Source organism: Typha latifolia, chromosome 1 (genome assembly GCF_019914945.1).
Source record: "Typha latifolia isolate L0001 chromosome 1, TyphaL0001v2, whole genome shotgun sequence".
NCBI classification, from domain to species: domain Eukaryota; kingdom Viridiplantae; phylum Streptophyta; class Magnoliopsida; order Poales; family Typhaceae; genus Typha; species Typha latifolia.
In genome coordinates, this window is record NC_133086.1 from 15526127 (window position 1) to 15539756 (window position 13630).

Here is a 13630-nt window from a genome sequence, read left to right on the forward strand (position 1 = left end):
TTTCAATTTGATAGAAGATGTCTTAACTCAAATAAATGTATACTAGACTCAGACTAGGGACATCAGAATCAACACATGTTGCTAAAAATTCGATATTAACCATAATGTAAAACAGGAAGTGCTAGTTTCAATATAAAACCCAACCATGCCCTAATTTTTCAGTTAAGCTGACGCATAATCAAATCTAGAAATCAAATGAATCTATGATATATGCATGAAGTTAATTTAGGTATGTGATCGGTGGCTTTCACACTTATCAAACAAGGTAGACTTAGACATATTCAACAGTTTGCTTTCCTTTTTCTTTTTCATTTTCTTTTTCTTTGTTTTCAATTCATTTCTTCACTTTTTGAAGCAATAATGTGTTAAGATTTTTTTTTTTTGAACACTTATATCAAGTGGCTTTCAAAGCTGTCATATAAGGAGCCTTTTTCAATGTATTTTTATTAATAAATAAATTTATATTAACCTATTTGTGGTTTATACTCTTTATTTTTTAAAGTCCTATATTTTATTAAATATGTGCAGAAAATACTATGGATTTTAACAAATGGCATTAAAAAGAATATTTAGTCAACTACAAACAATTTTTTTTCTAAAAAGACTAAAATGCACTTACTTCCTCCTTTTTTTTTTTTCTTTATTTCTTTTAATACATGTGATTGCTTCTTGTTCCTTAAAAAAGAGACTCTAAAGCAAGAGAAGGAAATAGTTTGGTTATATCTTAGGTCAGGTTAGATATAGAGCTCGGGTAAAGATAGGTCGGATAAGATTTGGGGAAAGCTTGGATATTAGGGCTTAATTTGTAAATTTAAATAGAGGGCGTAAACTGGAAATAGAATTAAATGCAGTGTGTTAAATGCAAATGTTTCTTCCTGATATCACTATCATGCAAATGCACATGGCTTATCAGAGCAAGAGTTAAGCAGCATATGAATCAGCCCTACATATAGAACGAACTAACTCATCCCTTTGATCTCCATCTTTATTGTCAGGGAGAAACTCTTCCCCAGAGGCAATGCTAATCCTCCAACCTCAACTATCATAGTCTTCCTCTTGTTACCGCCCTCAAGCTTCTCTGTATGGCTTTGAGAAGTCTCACTGAAGTAAATATTAGAAGTATCACCTAAGGGCTTCCCATCTACCTCAATCTCCAGGCTTTGTCCACTTCCTTGCAGTCCTAATACACTCACCCTCTCAATTACCAATTCCTTCTCCAAACTGAAGCTCCCCTTTTCGACTTCAGACCACACTGTGACGGTCTTCCCGCGAACACTGGCGTAGAACTCAATGAATGATGCCTCCCCTTCAATGAGTGCCATCTCAGGCCGCTCATCGTCATCCACAAACACCTTGCCATTCGCGATGGCGTCAGTGGCACCATAAGGAAAGGTAACAACAAGTGTAAATGGCGTAGCCCTGGCCTCACTGGAAACCATACCGCCTCGCTGCAATGGAAGTATGCTATTCTGGTAAACATGCACATTGATCTCGTTAAGAGGTGCATCGAGCGTTACATAGCGATCATCCTTGGAAACTACAGCCTTTGTCATGTCAAACATATTGTACCATGTCCCTGGGGGGAATATTGCCTTCACTGATGTAGCACCTTGAGTAAGGACTGGTGAAACCATGACACTACTCCCTAGCAAGAACTGAGTACTCAAACTGTAACTCGCTGTAAAGTTAGGGAATGAAAAGAAGATTGGCCTTGCAATTGGTGCGCCAATGAGATGAGCTTCATAGTTCAAGGTGTAAAGATAAGGGAGTAGCTTGTACCGAAGGCCCAAAGCATTTCGCGCAGACTGTGCAACTGAGTCCCAGACATAAAGTTCTTGCCTTGGTGATGCAAAGTTTGCATGATCCCTTGAGAAGGGATAGAACGCACCAAGCTCAATCCATCGGTTGCATAGCTCTTCTGTTGGCGCAGGGTAGAATCCGCAGATATCTGAGCCAACCATCGGCATGCCAAATATTCCAAAATTCAGCATTGTCGAGATTGAGTAACGGAGATCCTCCCATGTGCCCTTGTTATCGCCAGTCCAGTGTGCAGCATACGATCCTGATCCAACGAAAGTAGAGCGCGTGAGGATGAACGGGCGTTTACCCTGGAGGCCTTGAAGGGATTTATGTGTAGCAATGGCTTGGGAGAAGCCATAGAGACTGTGTGCATTGTATTCCAATACCCCATTGTAGTGTACTGCACTAGTGGCTATTGTTTTGAAGCCCAGCGGTACTTTCTCACCTGACGCATTGATCTTGTAAGGAGGCTCATCCCATCTAGTATTTGTTATGTTCTTGCAGTTCAAGCAACACACCGAAAGTTTTGTAGAGGTAGCTGGATCTGGGCAAGAGTGATTTGTTGGTAACTCGCACTTCCCAGTGCAAAAGTTTGATGCTTCATTCATATCAATCCACAGGCCGTCGACAGGTACAAGTTCATGGAAGCGTGCAATCTCGTCGCTCCACCACGATACTGTGTTCGGATTGAGAAAGTCTGGGAAGTAGACAGGGCCTGGCCAGACTTGAGCTAGGTACGGTTGGCCTTCATATTTGACAAACACATTCTTCGCCATTCCCCTTTGATAGACACCATATGTTGAGTTGACAGCAATACCAGGATCAATGAGGACTACGTATCTCATGCCTCCTGAGTGAATTTTGTCAAGGAAGTCGAGGAGCCTGGGGCGAGGGTAGTTGATAGGGTCGAGCGTGAAATCCTTGGCGGCGTCCATGTGATCGTCGTCGTTCCAGATCACATCAAGTGGTATCCGAGCTTTCTTGTAACCCTCCACGACCCCTTCTACTACGGAGATATTGTGGTATCCCCACCTGCATTGATGGAATCCTGACGAAAAAGAGTGGGCTAGAGAAGTTAAAAATAGAGAATGACTACAAGAAAGACTAATGGATAATGAGGCAATTTACCTAGAGCCCAGTAGGGCATGGGAGCAGGGCGGCCGACGAGCGAAGTGTACTGATCGACGACCGCCAAGGGCGTCGTCCCTGAGAAGAAATAGAAATCAAACACACCTCCAATAACCTTATAGGTGAGAGAGCTTCCCTTATAGAAAACATCCATTCCATTGCTGTTAAGCAACAATACTCCATGAGCAGAGGCCTCGCCCCCCACATTCCTTAGGTCCATATACACAGGATGAGAACCATAGAGGTCAGTATTAAGATTGATCGCCGATGCGTCGGTCGTATACAGCGTGTAAGGATCATTTGGCCGCAACAGGATGCCGCCTGGCTGCGTGTTCTCACCGAGGCCATACAGAGCGGCGGTGGAAGGCAACTGAGTAGAGATCTCAAGATACTGATCCTTGAAGACCATAGTCCCATAGCTTGTATTGAAAAGAGTTTGCCCATTTGATTTCCTCTTCACTGCAAACCAAAATGGGTCTGCTGCATAGCTGAAGACTAGTTCATCGCCCGAGTACTCGGAAACCGAGAAGGGAGTACTTGTAGGTACCCCAAGAGTGCTTCCCAGCGGTGGGGGTTGCTCTCTTGGGAGCAAGTTGTAGGGGACTTCCCATCTTTCCTTCTGTGCATCAGTTATATGAACTCTTAATCTTTCCCCACTTTCATGCCTACAATATCATTTTCACATAGTGATTAGGAAAGAACAACCAAAGAAGACTTCAGTGTTAGTAATGCAAAGATTGTTAGCTGATCCAAGTAAATAATTACAACTTTCTATTAAATAATTACATGGGCACTTGGGATCAACTCAAATTTGTCAGTAGGGAAACCTAAAAGTTACAAGAAGCCTCAACTAAAGCACAGTGGTACCTTCCTAATAATGCGACTAAACTAAGAACAGAATGATCTTTATATATCTAAAACTTATGTTAACTCATATATCAGTTTGTCTTCCAAGACAAACACACTGAGTCTTCTACCCATGTTCTTTTTCTTGTTACGGAAGAGGATAATTTGAAAAAAAAAACCTACTTTATGAGTTTAGTTTGGTTGGGAACACCGCCTTATCACTTTTTTCAACAAAAGAATAAAAATAATTACCTTTTCTAAAAATATCTATTTAAAACATTCTGTTAATTTTAACTCATCTAAGTTAACATAAAATATTTTAGAAAGAAAAATTCAATCTCATTCAAGGTGAATCTTTTAAAGTTTCTAAATATATAATGAGCTTATACGTAATGGTTTTACTCCCACAATCATGTAATTTTTATTTAGTACTTTTTTCTAATTTTTATATTTTAAAGTTTAAATATTTACTATGCCAGTAGGTATTCAAATTATTCTTCCGACAGCGGTATTTTGATAATTTCAGAAATATAGTTACTTAATTTTTGGCATAAGCTTTAAAAGAAATGCTAAAATAAGGTTAGAATAAAAAAATGTCTATAAAACAATTCTTAAAAAGAAGAACATCTTCAGAGGGCAAGTCAAAAAAAAAAAATATAATAATCTATTATAGTAAGAAAAAAGAACTTTTGGGTCTTAAAGCACAGAACAAAAGAAGAATATGTGGGTTAGTTTTTCCATTTTTAACTCCTTACTTGACAAAAAGCCTCAGACGAGGGATATCGGGGCCATATATGGAGGTTTTCTGCTTCACTTGGAGGTAGCCTATTAGTCCTCCTCCATTCGGGTTTCGTCCTATGGAGACCAAACGGTAGCCAAAACCCACCTTTTGCGAAGGCAATGAATCACAGAGCTGGATGGAAAGAATAGTGATGAACAACGTGAGATGGTGGAAGAGAGTTGCCAAGGAAGATGATAACATCCTCCTATATCCTTGCTTTCTCTTTCACTTTCTAATCTCTGCTGCTAGTGGTGGCGGTGGTGGTGGTGACGGGGTGACGGTGGTAGTGGTGGAGTGTGACTATATATATATAGAGAGAGAGAGAGCATTAGGTTCTTTTTTGTAGAAAAGGTAAGTACATATGGTGCAAAATAGGATACCCTAAGTATCCTTCAAGATTAGAAAAAATAAGCTGGAAGGTGCTGTAGTGAACGTTTCAAACCAATTTTGATGGAGTTCAATTAATTTTATTTGTCGGTTGCTTGGAAAATAACGAAATTGAATTAAAATCTTTCTAATATTGTTGTTTGGTATGGATGAAATCAATTGATTTCATTTGGAAATGAATTCTGCAGTTTAAAAATTAATAATTCTATTTGGAAACTAAAAATTTGGAGGAAATATTAAAACCTAGACCAACTAAAAAAAAAGAGATATGAAGAGTCAAAACTAAGTCAAACAAAAAAAATAAAGAAACTAAATCTCAGTAGGTTTAGAAAATTAATTAAAAATTAAACTCCAAAAAATCGAAACTAAGTAGGATATGAAAATCCAAATAGTACTCTAACTTTGAAAACCAAACTCAAATCGGTGAGAGAAAACTAAGAGTAAGAAATAAAAAACAATACAATAAACACATTACAACAATTAACATGGAAAAACCTCCTTCAATAAATAAAAAAAATGACCACAGATCTGATCAACCTCTCGGATCAAGCCATTTCACACCCAAACTTATATATAAGATTCACTTACGAGCAATCTGATTGTACTCAAGATGTTTTATATGATTAAAGTCATTCTCTTACTAGCTCTAAAATATATTCGGACTCGTACGTAAAAATTGCCAAGTCTGTAGAAATTGAACACTATCGTATTGACTTGAATTTACTTTCATTCTTAGATCTTCTTGGTACGAGAAATCTTTCACCAGTCATATGTCATGATCTAATATTAGATAAAACTAGATTATACATTATATTTTAAAGTTTTTTGTGTTCATGAACTTGCCATTATGTAAATTAGAACTTAATAGTTTTTTTCTACTCAATACAATTTTTCTATGATCAAGACATATTTTTTTTATCTGTGAAAATTCATAAAGCTCAAAAATAAAACATACTCGTGAAATGCAACTGTGTATAACAAAATCAATTCAATAAAATAATAAATAATCAATTCCTTCTAAATCACTTTTATCAAATCATTATATTCAGTTTAAGCATATACAGAGCTGAATGTGTGCAATAAGAACATCCACCTTCAAAGACATATAGCCCTTAACGTGGGTGGAACTTGCGTGGTTCTCATATGATATGATAGAAGATGCTTCCATAGTATAATACGATAAGCAATCCAAGCAAAAATAATTTAAGTACATAGTATCACGAGCTGCAACAGGCTTCTAAAAATATATTTCATGTAGAAAAATCAAAAGAATAAAAGTCACCCAAGGGCTATAATCCAACTAGTCAAAAAATATATAATTTCAACATAATAAAATCAGCTACTTCTCGACACCCACATCATCCTCTCCTAAATCTATAAATATCTCCACTAAAAAATGGTGAACACAAAACCCAACAAGTATAGTCCAAGATAATATAAAAGGTAAATATAAATACATGCTTAATTATAAATCATATCTTAAGTTTAAGTTAGAAACTCAATCTACACGATATGCTTACATAAACTCATAAAATAATATTTCATTCTACGCTCACCTAGCCCATGAATCATCTAACAAATTCAACAATGAGGAGGATAGACATCTAGTAGTAGCGTCACCTGTACATGCTTAGCAATATTACATATGACTAGTTGTCTGGCCATTAGCCTAAGGACTTCAATTGTAAGCTCATCTCCTTATCTCCACCACTATCATTGCATACAATGAAAATCAAAAGTGCACGACTCAAAATGGATTCCCTAACACTACATCATTAGATACTACTGAAGCTATAATCATACCTCACAATTATTTTTCTATTATCATAAAATGTCTAGAATCTATACAAGATAGTATGATCATCTAAATGCCACATAGGCTAAGCAACCTCAAGCATAGATCGCTAATAATTTAAGTACTATATAATACACTCTATCTTTAAATAATACATGAAAATGGTGCAATATCTCATATAGGGGTGTAAACGAGCCGAGCGAGTTGACTCTATCTCTGTTATGAACTAGATTTGGATCTATTCGGATGTAAGAAAATTATGAAAATTTAAGTGGGATACCTTCATAAGTTAGGATTATAATGGCTCTAATTTCATTTAAATCAAGATCAGAATGAAAAGACAAATAAAAAAGTGAAATAAGGTTAGAATGGTAAATATTTGATATTGTGGCAGTCGTCGGAGGGTGGCAAATCACCATGGGTGGTGGTGGACAACTGTAAGGTAGGATGGCTATTGGAGAAAAATTGTGGTTAGGGTTTAGAAGCTTTGGAGGTTCTACAGCTATGATCTACTCCTAGAAAGGTAAAAACGATCTAATGGCTACAATAAAATGGTAAATACGATAATAAAAAAGTAACTAAATTTAATTAATTCTCAACGCTTGAATGCTTAGATTAATAAACACAAAAGCTCAGCCCCTCTATATATAGAGGTCGGGTACAATGAGTCATACTTTGCCTTAGCCCTAAAGACTTGTACGACTTGAACTAGGACTTACTTTACAGGTTTATATAACTTAATTGAACTTGCCTTAGTGGCTTACTTGACTTAATTAAAATTTTCTTAGTGGCTTACATAACATAACTAGACTTGCCTTAAGGGCATATATAATAAATAAATATAAATTAATTAAAATATAAATAGAATTAATCCATCGAGCGTAATGTTCTCATGATGCAATCCGATCTGACTTGATTCGTATCAAGCTCAAACTCAAGTCAAAATTAATTTTGAGCCCTCCAAAGGTGTTTATGCTCTGCTTACTTCAACTCGAGCCTAGCCCAAGTCAAGCCTAAGCATGATTAGATGAGGAAGAGGAGAAGAGGGTATGGATGGCAGCTTGACTTGTCGATAAAGGAAGAGGAGGTGGAGGAGGAGGCTAACGAAGAGGAGAAGACGATGACAGCTTGTTGATGGAGGACGAGGAGGTCGGATGAGGAGGTGAAGGAGGAGGAGGAAGATGAGGAGGCCGACGTCGAAGGAAGAGGAGGAGGAAGAGGTTAGGTTTGTTGGAGAGATTTTTATTAGATTTAGGGTTAGGGTTAGATAAAGATAGAATAATAGTAGCCATTAAATCAAAGATCTAATGGCTATAAATACATTTTGTTACAATATATATTAATACATGCACACACACACATATAATATTTATAAATAATAAGTTAAGCCTATCGAGCTAAGCCTAAGCGAGCTAGCTCTAGCTCGTCTTAGGCTTGGCTCGAAATTCAAATTGAGCCTTAAAATAAGGCTCCGGCTTGCTCAGCTCAAGCCAAATTGAGCTAACTCTGAGCTCAAGCCGCTAATTTATTTTGGCACCCTTAGTCTCATATTGTCCATGCAAGCAATGATGTAATCAGCATTTGGATAGGTAGCTAAGGCAGTGATTAGTAGATTGTCAGTGTAAAGGAGTGATATATACCTACCTCCCACCTTGAACCTTTGGAGCTTGCTGGAGTTAACCTTAGCATTCATCAAACCGGTGAGGACCTAGGAGACCAAACTAAAAAGGTACGATGATAGTGGGTCGCCTTGACATAGGACGCAATGGGACGAGAACCACTCTAAGAGGTTGCCATTGATAAGAATGAGAATCTTGGCGATGTGATGCACACTTGGATCCATGCACACTAGCGGTAAAGGAATCCCATACGAGCAAGCATGCTGAGCACTGCCGTCCAACTGACCCAATCATAGGCCTTCTCCATGTCTATCTTTGCCATCATCATCAGTGGCCAATGCTTGTCATGGACTAGAGAGTATGCAACTTCTTGGGCCACCAATGTGTTATCCATGATATTGTGGCTGGCAACGAAGGTTGATTGCTCTGAGCTGACCACTTTGGGAAGGAGGGGTTTGAGTCGAGCTAAAAGCACACTAGAGATGACTTTATACACCACATTACAGAGAGCAATTGGCCAAAAATCCTTCACTTGCACTGGGTTGTTAGACTTAGGTTTTAGGGTTAGGAAAGTGTTGCTTTAGCGGCTCAGTAGGGAAGCCGATGTGAAGAAGCTGATCGCTTCACACAAGTTGATCCTAAGGATGTCCGAGAACTGAATGTAGACCTCAACTTGAAGATTGTCCGACCTTGGCGCTTTTCCCCAAGGCAAGCTCCACACTGCCACTTTGATTTCTTCGAAGAAAACTAGAGATATAAGCAGCTGAGCATCCTTCAGCAAAATCATGGAAAGCACTAGACAATGGTAGTCCTAGTCTCCGTCCCTAGTCTTCATCGGGTCTTGCATCCAACAACCATCATCCTTCTTGATCGTCGAGATCCCATTACGCTGCTTGTGAATGGTCATATGGAGGTGGTCATATTTGGTGTTGTAGTCACCCTCGAGCACCCACTTCTGGCGAGCCCTTTTGTGTGCACTTAATATTGATTTGGCGGCTGAGCGCCATCTTGTGACTGTATTGGTAGTTGAGGGTTACAACTCCACCTCGCCTAGTAGACTAAGAACATCCTTCTCATCTAGCAGCTTGACCATCATTAAGGCATCTTTGAGGTTGGTTTCCAGATTACCCATGACCCTCATATGCTAACTACAAAAAGCCTTCGGTAGCATACAGACTTTGTGACTAAAGGCATGGAGAGGGTTCTTATGAGCAAGTTGATCCCAAATCTCATGTATCACACTCTCATTGTCGACATATTTGAGCCAAAGGAGCTCAAATCGGAAAGGCCAATATGCAAGAGAAGAAGATTAAGTTGAATAGTTATTAGTAGCAGTGATACGATCTTCCCTTAGGCTAAGGTTCGATCTATCTCATTTTTAGATCTAGACAGAATCTGGCAAGAAATTTTGAAAATGGATCCCAGATGATGCAGCCATTGGATTAACGTAAAATTTTGATATGATGTAGCCCTAGAAACAATCTTTCCAAGGAAATTGGATGATGGTATCTCGAGATATTATCCGAGAAGTAGACAAATATTAGGGAGTCCGTCTATGGATCTGTTGATGGAGGCACGAGATCCTAAGTGATAGATAGATTGGAAGAAGGGGGAGGAGTGGGCCACCCCTAAGGGACTAGGGTGAGTGGCCGATCGAGGGAGGTTAGAAGCGGCAGCACTGGTGAACGAGAGAATAAGAGAGAAGAAGATGAAGGAGACTAGGGCAAAACTCAATTCATTCAATAATGACTCCTTGGTTGCCATGCACACCTTTAGAGACTAACCAAATAATTCAAAAATAATAATTATTAACCCTAGAAACAGTGGATTTTCACCGATTGCGTTCGAACACACATTTTGCATTCTCTGTATTTGCGAACCTGATGTAGGCGTTTACAAACGCGTTCGAACGCACCCCACCCGCGTTCGAACGCGACATAATAAGTTTTTTCCTGAAATAAACACTACAACAAGAATAAAAGACACCCCTAATGTGTATCCATGCTCGAGACGACATCGGTGAAGCCCAAATTATATCAATCCACAACGCTTCCGCAACCTTGTCCTCAAGGTGTGAAATTGGGGAAGCGATCCATGATATCCGACTCGATCAACACTTCTGTCTCCAACTTGGATCCATGGCATCTTCTCCTACGGCCTAAGACTCGGACCGGTTCAACTGGACTATCTTCCTCCATTGGTTCGGGCAAGGCCGAACCCACCACATGGTTAGGCCCACTTGGTTTGAGCATCTCCGATTTGACTCATTGGCAGATTTGGCATTAACGCACATATTTCTTCACGTCTGACTTCATTGCTCTCCTTGTACAGCTTTGGGCCAGCCGGTTATAGGGGTATCATAGAAGTATGCCATCAATAGTCTCCGTAGCTCTTCGTCCGCTGGTACCTTGATCCACCTGCGCTTGAGTACCAACCCGTCGTACTCCTCGTGCTCAGGGTGGCTCGATAGGTTCTCTCTCAGCTCCTCCATGCATCAGATCAGATCACTATTCTCTGCACTAGCTCTCCACAGATTTAAAAAAAAAGGAAAAGTGGGTGCTGAGAAAGAAGCGAGCTCACTTGTGTCCCATACACTTAGAAGTTCAAACAGCAGTTGATTTTTATCCAACAGCACTCTCCGGTCATTCCTCCAAAATGTCAGTGTGAGGTTTGTAAAGTCAAATGTCACGGGACCCAAGCTTCAAAGCTATTGAGTCCCCAAGACAATGTCGGCACCTCGCAAGGTTAACGGATAAAGATCCAATGTGAAAGTTTGGCCTTGCACCTTCAACTCCACACCTCCACAAAGGAAATCTGCCCGCAAGGTGGTGCCATCTCCAATCATCACATCGAACCCATCCGTGGGTTTCGACTCGAGCCCAATCTTCCTAAGAAGCCTCTTGTCAATGAAGTTGTGGGTGGACCCAGTATCGATCAAGATTCTCACTGTGGTTTTCTTGGCTTGCCCAGTTCTATTTGAGGTGTAACTTTATGGCTCGATGTTTATCTTCCATGAGTACTACATCTTCGAAGGCCTCCCTTAAGGTTCTAGGCCTTAAAGCTCTTACGTCGGCTTGTATGTCTCTCTGCAGCTCGGAGATGAAGATGCTGCGAAGTTGTTGATTCGTCCATGGAGGTTGGCATCGGCTACTTATCCTCTCAAATTCTTCTTGGTATGTCCTGACCGTGGTCCTTTGCATCGTCTTTGAGAGAAGATCATCGAAGTCTTCATACCCCGACGCTCCAAATCGTCGCGTGATATCGGTGTAGAAATCGACCCAAGTTTCAATCGTCTCATTGGCATTGGCTGCTCGAAACTAGTGAAGTGCCACATCTTCAAGGTGAAAGCTCGCAAACGTCACCTTATATTCTTCTGTTGTACCCTAGTATGCGAAGAATTGTCCCGCCCTATACAACCAATCGATCGGATCACCACTTTTGAATTCAGGAAATTCAAGATGCACGATTTGTCCACAGATACTATTGTCTCAATCCGGATCATATCCAAGTCCTTGTCTAATCGGAGGAGGATGCACCATGAATGGTTGATGATCCCTCCTTCAGTTTTGGTTAACCCGACGCAGTTCCGGTTCATATTGCCTTGCCCTAGGATCTAGATCTCCAAGACGATCTCTATTTTGGTTCGCTCGTCGAATGGGCTCACCTGCAACTAGGCTTGGTGGAACCATCCTTGCTTGTCTCTACCCATAGGGTGGTGGCAGCAGAGGCTCTTGTTGGTGCAAATTCTGAACCAGTGGCAATGGGTTCATTCGGGTGGACTCGCGTCGTGGGATCCTTGTGTATTTCTGTTCGCCATGGTTTCTCTTATCGCCTGTATTTCCTGCATCATCTCCATCATCTCCATCATCATCTGGTTATTGATGGCCATTTGCTCGGAAAGAGACCCAAGCATGGCTTGAACGCTAGGCTTTTCGGTATTTAGATTTGGTCGGGCAGTTCCGCGGGTGGAAGTTCCCGTAGCCATCTCCCCCTCCTCTATTGGGCAGATCTCTTCCTCCTTATTTTGCCGTGCAGCATAGCTCTAGTTGTTGTCATCGAGAGCGCGTCCGAAAAATAGTGGCTCTAGTACAAAACTTTAGAAATAGATTCTGGATGATGCAGCCATCAGATCGACGTGAAATTTTGATATTTTGTAGCTCTAGAAAAAATATTTCCAAAAAATCTAGTCTTAGGGAAATCAGATGGTGGGATCTTGAGATATCATCCGAGAAGTAGGCAAACATTAGGGAGCGTCTATGGATCCGTGGATGGAGGCATGAGATTCTAGGTGTTGATGGATGGTGGTGGACCGGCAATAATGGGGTGACACCGATGAGTAAGTAGAGATAGAAGGATTATGGATGATAGAAGGGGTTAGGCAAGGTGATAGATAGATTGGAAGAAAGGAGAGGAGTGGGCCAGTCAAGGGAGGTTAGAAGCGGCGACGCTGGGGAACGAGAGAACGATAGAGAAGAAGATGAAAGAGACTAGGGCAAAACTCAATTCATTCAATAATGATTCCTTGGTTACTATTCACTCTTTTATAGGCTAACCAATCAATTCAAAAATGAAATTATTAACCCTAGAAACAGTAGATTTTCGTCGATCGCGTTCAAATGGATATTTTGCGTTCTCTGTATTTACGAATCTAATGCAGGCATTCACAAACGCATTCAAACGCATCCCACCCGCGTTCGAATGCGACATACAAGAAACCCTTTTTTTTCTGAAATAAGCACTACAATAAGAATAAAAAAATCCATAAAGTGTATCTATGCTCGAGATGACATCAGTGAAGCCCGAATTGTATCAAGCAGGGCATGATCCGATGCTACTTGATCTAGGTGAATAATTCTGAAGTGGGGTTGGGCAGCCAACTACTCTCCCCGTTGGCCAAGGCTTGGTCTAGCTTGATTTAGATCCTCTAGGACCATTGTTTATTATTTCCCCACGTGAATGACAGCCCTTCAAACCCAAGGTTGCAAAGATTCGTACGTTTAATGAACCCCTCAAAAGTCCCTAGCTCGACCAAGCCGCAGCTCTTGTTCATCGGAGTTCACATAAGTATTAAAATCTCCCATGATTATCCAATGGAGGCTAAGGTTGGTAAGATGAGAAAGCTCCTCCCATAGTACCTTTTGAGTCACGAGGTTGTTGCTAGCATAGATGGCTGACCAAATTTATATATACCCCATGGTGGTTGTAATGACCATATGGATAGCAAAACGGGAGGCTGCCACCATCTTGACCCAGTCAATAGGGTTCTTCCAAAAG

The 13630-nt window shown here is 40.3% G+C and overlaps 1 protein-coding gene across 1 annotated transcript; it reads right to left on the reverse strand.

The window, feature by feature from the left end:
• Positions 1–959: 959 nt before the first annotated feature.
• Positions 960–4756, reverse strand: LOC140792884 (alpha-xylosidase 1-like). The gene is made up of 3 exons (XM_073144145.1): positions 4530–4756; positions 2929–3593; positions 960–2848 (listed from the first exon to the last, which is right to left on the reverse strand). Exons 1-3 carry the CDS (start codon positions 4754–4756, stop codon positions 960–962), a joined length of 2781 nt encoding a protein of 926 aa, XP_073000246.1.
• Between the last annotated feature and the right edge of the window lie 8874 nt (positions 4757–13630).